The 19,512-nt window shown below is 41.7% G+C and overlaps 1 protein-coding gene across 1 annotated transcript in view; it reads right to left on the bottom strand.

The window, feature by feature from the left end:
* Positions 1-19,512, bottom strand: part of CBX1 (chromobox 1) — an 84,499-nt gene that overhangs the window by 15,112 nt on the left and 49,875 nt on the right. The window contains exon 4 of the mRNA XM_053697398.1: positions 13,536-13,630. Coding sequence (XP_053553373.1) covers positions 13,536-13,630 — 95 coding nt within the window. The remainder of the gene's footprint in view (positions 1-13,535; positions 13,631-19,512) is intronic.

Genomic DNA, 19,512 nt, shown 5'->3' with positions numbered 1-19,512 from the left:
ATTTTCCCTGTTCCTTATGCAGTCTCTGATATGATTGCTAAATAATGATCTAAACCAAGTACCTCTTTTAATCCTTCAAGGTTTAAAAGATTATATCCTTTACAAAGTTGATGGGGCCATTTCCACTTAAGCTAAACATACTACTACTATTCCATTGGCAGACAGTACTTCTTTTAAAGACCCTTTTAGATAGAAAACTTGAATCTTATCTAAGAAGTGTGCATATTTACATACTGGCTATTTTCTTAGACCAGCCATACCTATTGCTGACGTTGCGGCTGCCTCTACTTTTTAGTTATCTAGTCTTGCGTGGCAGTTATCTTCTGACCCTGAATGTTCCAAAATTCTGCATTTACTATAACATGCAAATAATTTTATTTGGGATGCAGTATTTGACATCATGAAAACCATTAAAGCTATGTCCTTAGCTATTCTTACCAGAAGGGCTTTTTGGCTTAAATCATGGAATACTGATATAGTATCTAAAACCAGATTACTATATCTTTCTTTTCAAGGAAATAATCTATTTGGATCACAATTGGATTCTATTATTTCCACTATTACTGGAGGTAAGGGAGTGTTCCTTCCTCAAGACAAAAATTCAAATGGGAAATTTAAGGCTCCCAACTGTTTTTGTTCCTTTCATCAGAACAGAGAACAAAAAACTACCCCTCCCCTAAAGCCCCTAGCTTAACCTGGAGACCTTCTTCAAATTGGAATAAATCCAAACAATTTAAAGGGACAGTCAAGTCCAAAAAACAAAACAAAAAAGTTCGTGATTTAAATAAGAAATGTAATTTAAAACAACTTTCCAATTTACTTTTATCACCAATTTTGCTTTGTTCTCTTGGTATTCTTAGTTGAAAGCTAAACGTAGGAGGTTCATATGCTAATTTCTTAGACCTTGAAGACTGCCTCTAATCTGACTGAATTTTGACCACTAGAGGGCATTAGTTCATGTGTTTCATATAGATAACATTGAGCTCATGCACGTAAAGTTACCCTGGAGTGAGCACTGATTGACTAAAATACAGGACTGTCAAAAGAACTGAAATAAGGGGGCAGTTTGCAGAGGCATAGATACAAGGTAATCACAGAGGTAAAACGTGCATTTCTATAACAGTGTTGGTTATGCAAAACTGGAGAATTGGTAATAAAGGGATTATCTTTCTTTTTAAACAACAAAAATTCTGGTGTTGACCAGTGCTCCCTCTAAGGACAGTTTTGTGTGCAGCCCAGCAGTGAAACAGTTAACAAGAGAACCATACCTTGCCATCTGCATTGTGCAGTGTTTGCTAATTGCAGGGTGTGGTTACCTAATTAACTGTTTCAATGCTGGGCCACACACAAAACTGGCCTTAGAGGGAACACTGGTGTTGACTGTCCCTTTAAGAAATCTAATCCAGTCCCTAAAACCGCATGAAGGTGCGGCCCCCAAACCAGTTTTCTGGTAGGGGGCAGACTAAAACTTTCTCATCCATATTCCAAGGCATCCGATAAAAGCCCAGGCATTTCTGAAATGTGTTTCAGACCTGGAAAATATGGGAGCGATTGTCCCAGTTCCTTTACAGTAACAAGTGATGAGATTTATCCAGATCGCTTCATTGTTCCGTAAAAGGAAAATCCTTTCAGACCAAATCTGGATCTGAAAACTCTAAACAAATTTGTGAGAATTCAAACTTTCAAGATGGAAACTATAAATACTACTCTGCCTTTTGTTCAGCAAGGTCACTTTATGTCCACAATAGAATTACAGGATGCTTACCTTCACATCCCAATCCATCCAGAACATTATCAATTTCTGAGCGTCTCTTTTCTGGAAAAGCATTACCATTATTATCTGTTGCTCTTCCGTTTGGCCTAGCAACAGCTCCAAGAATTTGTACAAAGGTTCTCAGTGCCCTTTTATCTGTAATCAGAGTGCAGGGTATTGCAGAGTTTCCTTATTTGGACAATATATTGGTACTAGCTCAATCTTTTCATTTAGCAGAATCTCACACAAGTCAACTGTTGTTTCTTTCCAAGACATGGTTGGAGGATCAATTTACCAAAAAGTTCTTTTATTCCTCAAAAAAGGTCACCTTTTTGGGTTTCCAGATAGGCAAAGAGTCATGGACACTGAACCTAACAGAAAAGAGAGAGACTTATAAAATTGGTTTTAGTTTGTCTAAACCTTCAGTCTTTATCATTCCCTTCAGTGGCTATGTGTATGGAAGTACTAGGCCTCATGATTACAGCATCGGACGCGATCCCTTTTGCTCCTTTTCATATGAGACCTCTTCAACTTTGAATACTGCGCCAATGGTGCAAGGATTATACTCAAATATCACAACTGATATTCTTAGATCCCAATACACAACTTTATCTGACTTGGTGGTTAAACCACCACTCTACTCTTCAGGGGCTTCCTTTTGCTCATCCTACCTAGTCTTACAGGTTGGGGAGCTAAATGGGGGTCTCTAGCAGCACAAGGAGTTTGGAATCCTCTAGAGGCGAGGTTACCAATCAATATCTTGGAACTCCAAGCTATTTTCATGGCCCTACGGGCTTGACCTCTTATGAAGGAGCAGGCTTATATCTGTTTCCAGACAGACATTATCACGTCAGTGGCTTATGTCAACCATCAAGGGGGAACTCAAAATTCCCTAGCCATGATAGAAGTATCTCAAATTCTTTCTTGGGCAGAAACCAATTCCTGCTTCATCCTCTGCGATTCACAACCCAGGGGTAGACAACTGGGAGGCAGATTATCGTCAGTCATCAGTCCCTACATCCAAGAGAGTGGCCTCTCCACCTAGTTGTATCCAATTAGATTGTACAACTTTGGAGCCAGAAATAGATCTGACGGCCTCTCGTTTGAACAAGAAACTTCCCAGGTACCTTGCAAAGTCCAGGGATCCTCAGATGGAGGTGTTGCTCTAGCAGTTCCCTGGTTTTAACAACCTGCTTATATCTTCCCTCCTCTAGTCATGCTTTCCAGCGTAATTTCCAAAATCAAAATGTAACATTTGTAATCTTAATAGCCCCAGTGTGGCCTCACAGGATTTGGTATGCGGATCTATTCCGAATGTCCAGTTGCCGGCAGTGGACTCTTCTCCTCTAAGGCTAGACCTTCTGTCTCAAGGTTCCTTCTTCCATCCAGATCCAAAATGTCTAAACTTAAAAAGGCATGGAAATTGAACGCTTTGCTCTCAAACAGAGAATCCTCTGACTCTGTGATTATTACTACAATTCAGGCCCGCAAGCCTGTTTCTAGAAAGATCCCAAAGTTTGGAAAATGTATATTTTATGGTATTCTACACATGATTATTCCTGGCATTCTTTTAGAATTCCTAGGATTCTTCCGTTTCTTCAGGATGGCTTAGATAAGGGTTTATCTGCCAGTACCTTGAAAGGACAAATCTCTGCCCTTTCTATAATATTTCAAAAGAAAATTGCTTATCTTTCTGATATTCATTGTTTTGTTCAGGCTTTAATCCGGATTAAACCTGTTAATAGGCCTATTTTTCCTCCTTGGAGTTTTAACCTAGTACTAAAAGTCTTACAGGCTCCTCCTTTTGAGCTTATGCATACATTGGACATTAAACTACTTTCTTGGAAAGTGTTATTTATTTTGGCTATCTCTTCTGCTAGAAGAGTTTCTAAATTGTCTGCTCTCCCTTGTGAGTCTCCTTATCTGATTTTCCATCAGGATAAAGCTGTTTTGCAAACTACTTTTCAATTTTTACCTTAAGTTGTTTATTCCCACAACATTAATAGGGAAATTATTGTTCCCTCCTTGTGTCCTAATAAAAAAAAAATGCTACTGAAAAAGCTTTTCTTTCTTTGGATGTTAGTAGCATCAACATAATATTTCAATGCTCTAAGGATTTCAAACAGACTTCCAGTCTGTTTGTTTGGTTTTCTTGTCCTAAGAAAGGCTAGAAGGCCTCTGCTTTTTCTTAAGCCTTTTGGTTGAACCTTTTGATCCACAAAGCTTATTTGGAGGCAGGTCAGTCTCCGCCTCAGAGAATTATAGCTCATTCTACTAGATCGGTTGCCACATCTTATTTATGCCACATCATAATTGTACCTATAATTTGCCATAAAAGACCTTATTTTTTATTTACATTTCTCAGCTAAAAAAGCGGTTTTTATTTTTTATCCCTTCCTTTATTGTTACTCATGGACTTTCACATCTTGGGTATTAATATCCCATACGTAACAGCTCGTGGACTCTCGCCAGCTATATGAAAGAAAACATAATTTATATAAGAACAACTGATAAATGTATTTATTTAATGGTGGCGAGCGTCCATGAGGCCCCACCTATTTGGGGTTGTATTTTTTTTTGTTTAATAGCACACCTTTTTTCCGGATCTTTTTTTTTTTTTTTTTTTATGCCTTAAAACATATCACCACTTGGCTATTCGTAAAACTAAGGTATGTGTGAGGTGAGATTGGTATTTATAGGCTTTTGAGGTTTGGGAAACTTTGCCTCCTCCTGGTAGGAATGGACATACCATACAAAACAGATTTTAGACTCTCGTCACCATGAAAAAAAAAAAAAAAAAAAAAAAAAATGTTATGCTTACCTGATAAATTTCTTTCTTGAAACGATGAGTCCACGGATAATTTAATTACTATTGGGAATATCACTCCTGTCCAGCAGGAGGCGGCAAAGAGCACCACAGCAAAGCTGTAAAGCAAGTAACAAGGTGCAGAGGTGCCTGAACATACCAACAAACCCTGTCCAAAAATAACGGGGCGGGCCGTGGACTCATCATGTCAAGAAATAAATTTATCAGGTAAGCATAAATTTTGTTTTCTTTCTAATTACACGAGTCCATGAATCATCTAATTACTACTGGGAATTAATACCCAAGCTAGAGTACACAGATGATAAGGGAGGGACAAGACAGGGAACCTTAACGGAAGGCACCACTGCTTGAAGAACGTTTCTCCCAAAAGAGGCCTCAGCCGAGGCAAAAGTGTCAAATTTATAACATTTTGAAAAAGTGTGAAGAGAGGACCAAGTTGCAGCCTTGCAAATCTGTTCCACAGAAGCTTCATTTTTGAATGCCCAGGAAGAGGAAACAGCCCTCGTAGAATGAGCCGTAACTCTCTCAGGAGGCTGCTGTCCAGCAGTTTCATAAGCAAACCTAATGATACTCTTCAGCCACAAAGAAAGAGAAGTAGCCATAGCTTTCTGCCCCTTACGTATACAAGAGAATACCACAAACAGAGCAGAAAACGGACGATAATCCTTAGTTGCCTGCAAATAGAATTTTAGTGCACACACCACGTCCAGATTGTGCATAAGCCGTTCCTTCTGAGAAGAAGGATTAGGATGCAAGGAAGGAACAACAATCTCCTGATTAATGTTCCAATCTGAAACTACTTTACCTAACTTAGTACGCAAAACTACCTTATCCGAATGAAAAATAAGGTAAGTAGATTCATACTGTAATGCCGAGAGTTCTGACACTCTACGAGCAGATGAGATAGCAACAAGGAACAAAACTTTCCAAGATAACAACTTAATATCTAAGGAATGCATAGGCTCAAACGGAGCCCCTTGAAGAACCTTAAGCACTAAATTAAGACTCCAGGGAGGAGTAACTGGCTTGAACACAGACCTGATCCTGACCAAGGCCTGACAAAACGATTGTACATCTGGGACGTCCGCCAGATGTTTATGCAACAAAATAGACAAAGATGATATTTCCTTAAGGGAACTTGCCAATAAACCCTTCACCAAACCTTCTTGGAAAAGGGACAGAATTCTAGGAATCCTAACTCTACTCCAAGAGTAACCCTTGGATTCACACCAATATAGATATTTACGCCATATCTTGTGGTAAATCTTTCTACTCACAGCTTTACGAGCCTGAATCATGGTCTCAATGACCGATTCCGCTTGGACAGAATTAAGCGTTCAAACTCCAAGCAGTCAGCTTCAGAGAAACTAGATTTGGGTGAAGGAAGGGACCCTGAAGTAGAAGATCCGTCCTCAACGGGAGTCTCCAAGGTGGAAGAGATGACATGTCCACCAGGTCTGCATACCAAATCCTGCGAGGCCACGCTGGTGCAATGAGGATCACTAACGCCGTTTCCTGCTTGATTCGAGCAATGACCCAAGGTAGAAGAGCGAACGGAGGAAACAGGTATGCGAGACTGAAATTCCAAGGTACCGCCAGGGCGTCTATCAGTACAGCCTGAGGGTCCCTTGACCTCGACCCGTACCTCGGAAGCTTGGCATTCTGCCGCGATGCCATGGGATTCAATTCTGGCTGACCCCATCTGAGAATCAGACTGGAAAATACTTCTGAATGGAGTTCCCACTCCCCAAGGTGAAAGGTCTGCATGCTCAGAAAGTCCGCCTCCCAGTTGTCCACTCCTGGGATGTGAATCGCCGACAGGAAGCAATTGTGAGTCTCCACCCACTGAATTATCTTGGCTACCTCTGTCATGGCCAAGGAACTCCGCGTTCCTCCCTTATGGATGGTTGATGTAAGCCGCTGAAGTTATGTTGTCCGACTGGAACCTGATGAAACGGGCCGAGGCTAACTGAGGCCAGGCCAGGAGAGCATTGAAGATTGCTCTCAGCTCCAGAATGTTTTTTATTTTTTTAATTCTTTTTATTGAGGAAAATGCATTAAAGACAAAACAATGAGAAGAGGAACTCTTCAGAGTATACATACATTACAATTTTTGAAAAGGTGCATATGTCAAGTCGTATCAAGAAGAGTATTCCTATACTAATACATTATGAAAAATGTATGTAATTATCCTGCTACAGAGAAAGGCTCTACTATTCATATAAGTAAGGGGAAAGTGGAGGGGGAAACCCTCGCTAATAGATGACATCTGAGAATAGGTGTATATTCTGCATTTATCTAAAGTCCCTTTGAAATACAAGTGCCATGGGTTCCCCTATTGATTAAAACATTTCCCTCATTTTCCAATTTTACAACAAAACAAAGCACACATAATAAAAATAATAAAGTATTTAATACATGAAAGAAAGTAAACGTTGCAGTCCAGGTAATACGGGTACACAGTTTCTATCGTAGGGTGGGGGAGGTCTGTAAGTGATATGTGAATATACTCTGTATAGGTCACAGACTCCCAATGTTGGAAGAGTCTATATGTTAAGAGTGTATATGTATTTACAGTAGCTAGACTGCAGTAGAAGGACTCTTATGGACACTTTGCAATGAACATCCCAACAGAGGAGTCAGGAATGGAAACTTATTGCAAACTGCTATCATAGGGAGGAAAACATCTGTTTCTCTGATGTGTCAACAATAATATGTAGGATTAGAGTAGACATTGGGTGACAGCACAAAAAGGAGGTATCCAGTTGTAGAAAAGATATAGGACAGGGAGTATAGGTTAGTAAGAGGCAAACAGACAGGTGTAAAGTACCCCCCCCCCCACAACCAGGTAGTGGGAGTTACTTATGATATTTCCATTAACAATCTCCTACGTCAGTTGAGGCTTAGAGAAAGTATACAGCTACTATTCATTTATGTAGTAGGTGGAAGAAGCTGACATGGGAGTGACTGTGGACACCCACACCAAGCACATTTGTCATTTGCAAAAAGCTGTTACCGTTATATCATGGGTAGAATTGATATTATAACAAAATAAAACTTAACAAGCGGCCAACAGGGTCAAGGTTGGGAGCCAATGCAAAACAATAACAATACAGTACAGTACAATGGCCATACAGGCTGAACATCAATCAGTTATTATGGGGCATCTCCGCCTTTTACCAGAGTGAATTGCACTAGAAATCCATTGCAGTTAAATTAGCCGGTTTAATTGGAGATGATGTTGCACAAAGAAATTGGTGTCTCGTTCCATTAGCAATTGTTCACACCTGCTAGTAAAAAAAGGGCACACATGGAAGAGCCATAACCCAACAGGTGGATAGGGCCAAATAAGTAAATCAGCCGATTCCAGCACGGACTAGATGCAGATAACCATACCTCAGAGGAACATAGCGTATTTTTGGGGGAAGCCAGCCACAGGAGCCCCACACACCTGCATCTTGCTGTTTCCTTTCTGCGTGTGCCATGTTCATGTTGACAAACCTGTCCGTTGTAAATTTGCTGGTTACACGTGTAATCTTGATTTTGAATCTGTATGCCTGATGGTCCTGCTAGTTTACCTGTGCAGTGGCAGACAAGTAGTGGGTGTGAATAGTCAACGGCATATTCATTGAAAAGTGGTGCGCGTTGTAGCCGACTTCAAAATCGAGGTCTGGTGGTGTGATAGTCATCGGTTGGATCAGGGATATCGGCAAGCTATTCTCTGTTTCTATAATCGGTTCCATAACGGAGTGCGATGGGGTCTTGCTGGGGGTAACTGCCTCGGTCACCATAATCATAGGCGTTTCTCTCCACCCCAAGGTCATGAGGCTGTCGCCCGTTTGTGGGTTTGAGGAGCTGCTTGCTGTACTCTGTGTGGCAGCATTTAAGAGACGCTTCTGTTGTTGGCAAGATTGTCCCTTTGCTTGCACTATTGCGCATAGGTCCAAGCAAGAATACAAGAGCCGCTCTAGTTTAGGCAGGAATGTAGCCTTTAGTTCAGCCAGGATTTGGGAGTTAATGTAATATTGTTTAGCAACAGGTAGCTCCATTGTGCGGGAACAGAGGTAAACGTTGGCTTATAATATGTTGTAGTAGAGCTGTATAAAACGTGGCGGCAATACTCCCGCCACAGTGCCAAGCGGCTTATTTTCTTGCTTCTCTGCGGCCAAGAGGGCGTATATCTTGATCCAGCACAGTTCCCGGGAACATATATTGCCAAGGGAGAATGGATGGCGATATATATAACCACTTTTAGCTCCAAACTGAACAGAGGTTCAAGAGTCAGTGGCCATCTTGGATCGACGCCCAGTTGAAGTCAGCTCCAGAATGTTTATGGGTAAAACAGACTCCGACCAAGTCCATGTTCCCTGAGCCTTCAGAGAGCCCCAGACTGCTCCCCATCCCAGAAGGCTGGCGTCTGTTGTCACAATCACTTAAGAGGGTCTGCAAAAGCAGGTTCCGTGGGAGAGATGATCCCTTGTCTCCTGTTCCAGCTGTAATTGTGGAGACAGATCCGCATAATCTCCGTTCCACTAACTGCAGAGGTCTGAGGCGGAAACGAGCGAACGGGATGATGTCCATTGCCGCTACCATCAGACTGATTACCTCCATGCACTGAGCCACTGATGGTCGAGGAGAGGACTGAAGCGCTAGGCAAGAATCGAAAATCTTTGATTTACTGACTTCTGTCAGAAAAATCTTCATTGATAAGGATACTATTATGGTTCCCAAGAAAACTACCCTTGTATTTGGAACTAAGGAACTCTTAGTTCCAAATCAAAAGAAAGATAACATTTCCGTGTGGGATCTTGCCTGTTGAAAGGATGGCGCCTGAACCAGAATGTCGTCCAGATAAGGCGCCACTGCAATGCCCCGCAATCGGAGCACCGCCAACAGAGATCCCAGAACCTTTGAGAAAATTCTGGGAGCTGTGGAAAGGCCGAATGGAAGAGCCACAAACTGGAAGTGTTTGTATAGAAATGCAAACCGTAGAAACTTGTGATGGTCCCTGTGGATGGGGACATCGCCTCCTTTAAATCCACCGTTGTCATAAATTGACCCACTTGGACCAAAGGAAGAATGGAACGAATAGTTTCCATCTTGAAGGACGGCACTCTGAGGAATTTGTTTAGACTCTTGAGATCCAAAATTGGTCAGAAGGTTCCCTCCTTTTTGGGAACCACGAACAGATTGGAATAGAATCCCAAACCCCGTTTCTGTATCGGAACAGGAACAATCACTCCCAGGTCGGAGAGGTCCTGAACACAGTGTAAGAACGCCTCTCTTTCTGTCTGGTGTTTGAAAGCAGAAACCTGCCCCTGGGAGGAAATGTCTTGAACTCTAGTTTATATCCCTGGGACAAGATGTCCACCGCCCAGGGATCCTGAACATCTCGAACCCAAGCCTGGAGTGAAGAAGGAAAGTCTGCCCCCCACAAGATTCGGTCCTGGATCGGGGGCAGGCCCTTCATGCTGTTTTTGATTCAATAGCAGGCTTTTTGGACTGTTCCCCCTTGTTCCAAGACTGATTGGGTCTCCAGGAAGGTTTGGACTGCTCTTGCTTGGAAGAGGGAGTGGAAGGATTTCCCTTGAAATTTTGAAAGGAACGAAAATTACTTTGAAGTCCCTTTTGTTTATTTCTCTTATCCTGAGGGAGGAAATTGCACTTTCCTCCCGTAATGTCAGAAATTGTTTCCGTCAAACCCGGTCCAAACAAGGTCTTTCCCTTGTAAGTTATCGCCAAAAGTTTAGACTTAGATGACACATCCGCAGACCAAGATTTTAACAAGAACACAGCACAGCAAAACCAGAAATCTTTGCTCCCAGTTTAATAACCTGTAGGGAAGCATCCGTAATAAAGGAATTGGCCAACTTAAGGGCCTTGATCCTATACTGGATCTCTTCAAGGGGAGTGTCTGTCCTAATAGAATCAGACAATGAATCAAACCAGTATGCCACCGCACTAGTGACGGAAGCAATTCACACTGCAGGTTGCCATTGTAAACCCTGGTGTACATACATCTTCTTGAGTAACCCCTCTAATTTTTTGTCCATAGGATCCTTAAAAGAACAACTATCCTCTATGGGAATAGTAGTCCTCTTAGCCAGAGTGGAAATTGGGAACCTGTCTGCCAAGACTCCTTGATAGAGTCTGCTATAGGAAACATCTTTTTAAATATAGGGGATGGGGAAAAAGGGATACCTGGTCTCTCCCATTCCTTAGCAATGATCTCTGTAGCTAGATCTGGTAGAGGAAAAACCTCCACCATGGAAGATACATCAAAATATTTTTTTAGCTTATTGGATTTCCTAGGATTAACTACGACTGTGGTGTTGCTGTCGTCCAGTGTAGCTAAAACCTCCTTAAGTAACAGACGGAGGTGTTCCAGCTTAAACCTAAAGGATACAACTTTAGTATCAGCAGAAGGAATTACACTGTCTGAATCTGAGATTTCACCCTCAGATGCATTCCGAAGTATCCTCCTCCTCTGGCTTCTGGGAGGAGGCATTCGAAATAGCAAAAACTGCGCCAGTAACCTCACTTACTGAATGTTTACTTTTCCTCTTGCACTTTCCCTGCAGCATGGGAAAAGCATACAACGCATCAGAAACCGCAGAGGACATGAGGGAAGCGATGTCTTGCAATGTAACTCCAGGTGGAGTTAGAGAGGAAGCGCAGGGCACTGCATGTGTGGGTGATAACATTTTGGACACTTGAGGAGAAAGCTGCGGCATATATTGAACATTTTCATTAGACTCCTAAACAGCATCCGCCTTAGACAATGTTGGCTCAGAAAAAAGTCTATCCCTATAATTTAAAGTTCTCGCAAAACATGAGGAACGGAAAGGGATTGGTGGTTCCAGACTAGCATCAAAACATAAAGAACAAGTAACATTCTGCAGGGCCTCTTGGTCCATTCTGACTTACAATGGAACAAATTACCAAAAAAATAAAATTACATTTCTGATAAAAATTTAAACACAAAGTTACTGTCCCTTTAAATTTTAAAAAGTAACTTTTTTATTTTTTGCAGTAAGGAACTAAATAGTGTTATACAAGTAATATTGACCACCTCAGCTTAGCTTTGTTGAGGTTCCTACCTGCCCTGCTGACACCGGATAGTATTCTCCAGTAAAAGATCCGGAACTCGACTTGCAGCCCAATAAACAGCTGTCCGGTCCTAAAAGCGCAGCATTAAGTCTTATTATGCACTTTCCTGTCTGAGACTGCTATCTGACACGACCTATTGTACCCTCCCGGTCACAGGAAGTGAAGGCAGAAATGGCGTGCAACAGCGTCTAACAAATTAACCTACCGGTCGGCATATTTTAAATTCGAGCCGGGAGAAGTGAAACCACATCAAACCAGTACCTGCCATAATAATACTGCCTTTATATGTTCCCCCAAATATATAGGAGAAATGTATGTGTCCCTTAGTGAATAAAGTGCCCAATTTTTCCTGAGTTTCCCAGAAAAAATAAAGTCAGCACTTACCTCATAAATCTGCCAGGCAGCAAGGCAGCTCATTAGGTTTGAGAGGTCTTCTCCCTCACATGGACCTGTGGAAAAAGAGATAAAGACTGAGTAATCTTACTGAGGATTTCAGTATTAGGGCAGCATTAACTACATGGGAGGCGCAGTGAGAATTATGTCCCACAAGTTCCCATTGCTTGAAAGCCACCACTGCTCTACTGAAGAGACTGATATGGACTATGGCTACACCCTAGGACAAAGCAGCACAATCTTGCACTACTTAAAAAAAATAATAGAAAAGAATCTTCAAGCAAGATTTTAATACCTATCTTTATCACTTCCTTGCTCTAACATAGGCAAAGAGAAAGACTGGGGTTGGAGGGAAGGGAGGTGATATTTAACAGCTTTGCTGTGGTACTCTTTGCCGCCTCCTGCTGGGCAGGAGTGATATTCCCAATAGTAATTAGATTATCCGTGGACTCATCGTGTCATTAGAAAGAAATACATTTATCAGGTAAGTTCTTACATAAATAATTAGAATAGAGCACACAATTTTAAAGTGAATGTCAATTTTCAGCAATGAGTGCCCGGTTTTTAAAAATACTTTTAAAAACAGGGGCACTTTCATTGATGATAGTTTACATTGCATCGGATTTGTAGAAATACTTACATTTTTCTTCTCCAAAGCCGGATCACCAATCCCAACCTCAGTACCTCTGTACTGACGTCAGAAATGACAAAACCGTCTCCCTCCGATCATGGCTTCCCCCCCAGAGCGTCCATCTCGTGATGCCCGGTTGTGATTGGAGGAAGCCGGATTCGTCATTGCTGTGTTTGTACAGAAGGAAGAAGAAGGCGGGGGATCGTCAATCCGGCTCTGCAGAAGTAAAAGGTATTTCTATAAATCCGGTGCAATGTTAACTTTCATCAATGAAAGTGCCCCTGATTTTAAAAGTATTTTTAAAAACCGGGCACTCATTGCTGAAAATTGACATTCACTTTAAACAACTTTCCAATTCACCTCCATTATCTAAATGCACAGTATTTTTATATGCACACTGTCTGAGACACCAACCTCTACTTAGCATGTGCAAAATTCACAGAATATATGTATATGCACTTTGTGATAGGCTGATGGCTGTCACATGATGCATTAGGAAGGAAAATGTAACATTTGAAATTCAAACTAAGTGCTTTTGCATTGTCTCTTTATTATGCATTTATTAATTATGCTATTCTACTTTGTTTAGTGGCCCTTTATAGAGATGTAATGAGAGCACAGCTGGGTCCACTAATTGCACTGATTTTCTGACATTGGAATATTCAAAAAATCTGGTCTGGCCTCCCCCTCTTCAGTAGAAACGTTAGAAAACCTTATTTTTTAACTTGGCAGGATAATAAGAGAAAAGCAAAATCATTTTCCATTTACAAATACTAACTATAAACTGATAGAAAGAGAAAATACAATTTTATAAAACCTACCACTTCATCAAGAACATTAACTCCCCACTGGAATCTGTAGCTCCAATAATTCTTTCTGGCTCAAATCCCCGAGAAAAACCTCTTGGTTTATCTGCCTGAAAAAAAAGAGAGAAAAAACAATCACTAAAAAGGGAGGAATACAAGACTAGTGGTTGTACAATATATGGATAATTATATACTGTAGCACTCATCCAAAACAAACATGTATTATAATGTTAATTTAAAAGTCTGACTTTTTTTTAAGTATAGTTTGTCTTTATGGGGTCAGCCATTTTTTTTTTTAATTGTTATTTTTATTGAGGTGAAAATTGCATATACAGAACAGTCACATCAAACAGGTTACAATTTGCTCATGTCCTGAGAAAAGGATCAGTGTAATACAGCTTATACATACATCATCATATGGCAGTTTGACACAACATGTTAATTCAAGACACCTCATTTTTTCCTTATAGATACATAGTGTCCTCCATGTAAAACAGATCCACTCAAGGGACCAGAGTCTTTATTGAACCAGTGAGGACACGCTAATGGAACTATTAATAAAAAAACAAATATAGTGCATAAACAAATCATTAATTGTCAGGCTTAGGGCTTTCATATAAGAAAAGAAGAAGGAGGGGGGGAAAAAAGGGAGGGGGTTAAGAAAGTGTCCCCAGTCAAGAATAATTCCCTAACAGATGTGATCCATGTATCAGTGTTATGTGCGACTTGGCCTATACTGTGAGTTTGTGAGTTATTTCTCTGGAACTCGTCCTAGGGGCACCAAACTGAGCAGTAAAAGTCATAATGTCCCTCTATTTTCAATGCATAGTCTTCCATTCTCTGTATGTAAGCTAGAATGTCCAGAACTAATGTCAGTCATAGGGGAGTCCCTGGCCCATTGCCTTACTATGGCTAGTTTAGCAGCTAGGAGGATGATGACGCATAGGATTCTGGCAGGTTTCGTCAATATTTGGAGTCCTAGGTAGAAGAATGCAATGTCCCCAGTCAGATACTGTACTAACTGTAAATGAAGTAACAAATCCGCCACTTGTGCTCAGAAAGTGCTCAATCTAGGGGCAGCTCCACCACACATGTAGGCGAGTGCCTCTCTGTTCACACCCCCTCCAGCAGTCTGCTTGCCAAAGGGGGAACACCCTATGCAACCTGGTTGGGACCCAATGCCATTGCAGTAATATTTTAAAGTAGAGTTCAAAGAGATTCGAGCAACGAACTGCTAGTATCACATCCTGAAGGGCTTGCTGCCACACCGCATCCCGACGAACCACTCGCAGGTCTCTCTCCCAGTCCACCACGGTGCCCGGTTTGACAAAGTGGGGAGAGTCAAGAAGAAGTTTGTAGTGAAAGGAGAGTGAACCCTTAATTGGTCTGCCCGTCATCCATCTTCTCTCCCACTGTGTGAGAATCCGGGAGCACAACTTAGGGAATCCCCATGAAAGGAGCAATGAAGTCAACCTAAGATACTCGAATTGTACGTCTCTAGGGAAGTAATTAGTTGGAAAGTTGTCTGGCTGTAACATAAGAGCATCGCCCCTGTAGAGGTCCGAAACACATTTGATCTCTAAGGTTTCCCATTTTTTAGGTCTCGAATTAGGCAAACACTGCAGTAAGGATCTCACTGAATGAATTGGCGACGGGTGCGGAGCAACCGACTTGTGGGAGCGGAGCATTCACCAGCATCTCAGACATGTCTTTATAATGGTGCTATGAATTCCTTTAAGGACATCTGCATGATCTGGAATCCAAATCAAGTCAGCCAGTGCCACTCCAGCCGGCAGTGTAGTCTGCTCTATCTGGAACCAACGCGAGTTTTTGGTCTGGGCTCCCCAGGCAGCAATAAGAGACAGCATAGCCGCCTTATAATATAAGGCTACGTTGGGGGCTGAAATACCGCCACACGTCTTGGGTTTTTGCAACTGGAGAAGTGAAAGTCTGGGAGGCCGACCCTCCAGACGAATTTAGTAAACACAGACTGGAAATGGTTAATGAGGTAGGCAGGGACCGCCACTGGCAAGCAGCGGAAGACATATGTTAGCCTAGGGAGCAGCATCATCTTCAGGGCCATGACTCTGCCCATCCAAGACACCTACATCTCAGACCACCTTGCGGTTATCTTGCTGAAATCCTGAAGAAGAGGCTCTTAGTTCTTAGCAATAGGTATCTTTGGATCATGTGAGAGTTCTATACCTAAGTGTTTCAAACTGTCTATAGACCACGTAAAGGAGAATTGTTCCCTCAAGGCCTCCAGTCTATCCGTGGGGAGACCCAATGCATACGCCTCTGTCTTATCATAGTTTAATTTATATTAAGACACGGGTGCGAACTCACCCAATAGCTTAAATAGTTCTAGCAGTGAGTCCTCTGGTTCCGAAAGAAACACAGTCAGATCGTCAGCGAAAATAGCTAAAGAATGGAGGGTGTCATATAACACGAGGCCTTGTACATTCGGGCACGACCTAAGCTTGCACGCCAGAGGGTCAATCATCAGAGCAAATAGTAGAGGCGACAGGGGGCACCCCTGCCTAGTGCCATTCTTGATGTCAAATATCCTAGAGACAAACCCTAATCCACGTACCCTAGCCAAAGGGCCAGAGTATAGCTTAGTAACCTCAGAAATTAATTTGTCAGGGAAATGAAAAGCCAGAAGCACCTCCGTCATGTAATCCCATCGGACCCTGTCGAATGCCTTTTCCGCATCTAATGACAGGGTTACCAATGGGATCCCGAGCGACGCTGCCCCAGATAAGATGTTTAGAAAAGTCTTCTAGTATTGTCCGAACCCTGGCGTCTGGGAGTAAATCCCACCTGATCCGGATGAAACAAACATGTGAGGACTCTGTTAAGTCTTAAGGCCAAGATCTTAGCGTATATCTTCACATCCCCATTTATAAGGGAAAGTGGACAGTAGCTCTCGCACAGGGTAGGGTCTTTTCCCGGCTTAGGGATCGTAATAATGGAGGCTTCAAGAAATTCCTTGGGAAAGCTTCCTTAAACCATTGCCGTGTTAAAAACTCTGGTCAAGAGAGGGCCGAGGGTAATCGCAAACTTCTTATAGAATAGCGCTCCATACCCATCCGGGCCCGGAGTTTTATGGAGCTTAAGACCCTTAATAGTAGTAATAACCTCCTCAATAGAGATATCCAATGAAAGATAATCTATGTACCTGTCAGGTACCCGCAGGAGCTGTAATTCAGCCCAAAAAAAAATCAGTAATTACATCTTTAGGGGCGTAGCGAGAGTAGGCACTGTCTGATATCTGGTATAATTGACTATAGAAGTCAACAAAGGCTTCGCCTATATCATTTGGGGAGTAATATCTGTGCTTATCTTATTCTAAATGTACGCTATTTTATTTAGGAGGGATCATTGTCTTAATTTGTTTTCTAATAGTCTGTCGGCTTTATCACCTTTATGGTAAAATTTCTGTTTCATTAAGGAAAGGTTACGCTGCACCCTTTCCAGTTCAAGCTGTTCTATTTGTTTTTTTACTAGTTGTATTCTCTTAACCAAAGAGAGAGGATGTCACATGTTCTACAATCGGGGTAGTCAAACTGGGTATTGTCATAGTCCACAGGTAGTGATCTATTGGTGGGTCGAAAGCCTTGTCTGTCAGGGGGTAAGAAAACATAGAAAAGTACCGCAATGAATTGTGCAAAGTAGGTCAAAGTCCATACCAGACACAGTAGGTAGGGTTGCAAGGGACAGTCATAGCAGAATCAGAAAAAGTTCTATAGGTAATGCAGTGAACGAACAGCATAGTCAAGAATAAACAGAACAAATAAACTGGCATGTTCCCAGTCTGGGCGCAATTACCCAAGACATCTAGAAAGGCACATACGGATAACACAATACAGGTATTCAAAGGCATAATAACCAGATCTTGAGCCATCTATACAATCATAAGTGCAGAACATGTAACAGTGGAATTAACTCTTTTCCAAGTGGGCGCCCTTCAGTTGTGACTAAGTAAGAAGGGTAGGTATATCAGCGGAATGGATGTCAGGAAGCGAATGATACAACACATAGGCCCGCAAGCCAGCTATAGTTGTTAGTGGCCCATTATGTACTGCTTCACATCTAGGGTGCAGCATCCAGGGCATGTGGGAAAGGTTTAGTGAACTGATTAACTGAGAAAATTAAGATACCCATTTCTCCTGTTAAGTGTAGTCAGTCCACGGGTCATCCATTACTTATGGGATTATATCTCCTCCCTAACAGGAAGTGCAAGAGGATCACCCAAGCAGAGCTGCTATATAGCTCCTCCCCTCTACGTCATACCCAGTCATTCTCTTGCACCTAACTAATAGATAGGACGTGTGAGAGGACTGTGGTTGTTATACTTAGTTTTTATTTCTTCAATCAAAAGTTTGTTATTTTAAACAGCACCGGAGTGTGTTGTTCTTTCTCAGGCAGCATTAGAAGAAGAATCTACCTGAGTTTGTGTATGATCTTAGCGGTCGTAACTAAGATCCATTTGCTGTTCTCGGCCATTCTGAGGAGTGAGGTAACTTCAGAACAGGGGACAGCGGGCAGGGTTCACCTGCAAGGAGGTATGTTGCAGTATATTATTTTCTAAGGAATGGAATTGACTGAGAAAATACTGCTAATACCGATATAATGTAAGTGCAGCCTTAAATGCAGTAGTAGTGACTGGTATCAGGCTGATATGTATGTATGTTTACACTGAGGTATTTCTAGGGAATGGAACTTCACTAAGAAAATACTGTATACATTTAACTTATATTTGAGCCTCCACTGCAGTGAAAGCGACTAGCAGCAGGCTTTTTAATAACATTTCATAATTTTATATTTAAAACGTTTACTGGCATGTTAATCGTTTTTCTCTGAGGTACTTGGTGATAAAACTTTATGGGCATTATTTTTCCACATGGCTGTCGTTTGTTTATGAATAAAATCAGTTTACTGAGCTTCCCCACTGTTGTATTATGAGTGGGAGGGGCCTATTTTGGCGCTTTATTGCGCAGTAAAAATTCAGTCACAGTCTTCCTATTTCTTCCTCCATGATCCAGGATGTCTCTACAGAGCCCAGGGGTCTCCAAAACTAGTTTTGAGGGAGGTAATCACTCACAGTAGACCTGTGAGACTGTGCTTTGACTGTGATAAAAACGCTTATATTAAATTGTTATCCGTTTTTGGGTACTAAGGGGTTAATCATCCATTTGCTGGTGGGTGCAATTCTTTGCTAACTTAATGCATTTACTGTGAAAATTTGGTTGCTATAACTAATTTGGTTCATTGTTATTTCAACTGTGACAGTTTTTTGTGCTTCTTAAAGGCACAGTAACGTTTTTTATATTGCTTGTAAATTTATTTGAAAAGTATTTTCCAAGCTTGCTAGTCTAATTGCTAGTTTGTTTAAACATGTCCGACACAGAGGAATCTCTTTGTGCAATATGTTTAAAGGCCAATGTGGAGCCCAATAGAAATTTGTGTACTAATTGCATTGATGCTACTTTAAATAAAAGCCAATCTGTACATGTAAAGAAAATTTCACCAGACAACGAGGGGGAAGTTATGCCGACTAACTCTCCTCACGTGTCAGTACCTTCGTCTCCCGCTCAGGAGGTGCGTGATATTGTGGCGCCAAGTACATCAGGGCGGCCCTTACAAATCACTTTGCAAGACATGGCTAATGTTATGACTGAAGTATTATCTAAATTGCCAGAATTTAGGGGTAAACGCGACCACTCTGGGGTGGGAACAGAGTGCGCTGATAATAATAGAGCCATGTCTGATACTGCGTCACAATTTGCAGAACATGAGGACGGAGAGCTTCATTCTGTGGGTGATGGATCTGATCCAAGTAAACTGGACTCAGACATTTCAAATTTTAAATTTAAGCTTGAGAACCTCCGTGTATTACTAGGGGAGGTATTAGCGGCTTTGAATGATTGTAACACGGTTGCAATTCCAGAGAAAATATGTAGGCTGGATAAATATTTTGCGGTACCGA

This window comes from Bombina bombina, chromosome 1 (assembly GCF_027579735.1).
Source record: "Bombina bombina isolate aBomBom1 chromosome 1, aBomBom1.pri, whole genome shotgun sequence".
Taxonomy (NCBI): Eukaryota; Metazoa; Chordata; class Amphibia; order Anura; family Bombinatoridae; genus Bombina; species Bombina bombina.
Note: the sequence above shows the minus strand (reverse complement) of the source record. Positions and strands in the feature narration are given on the sequence as shown.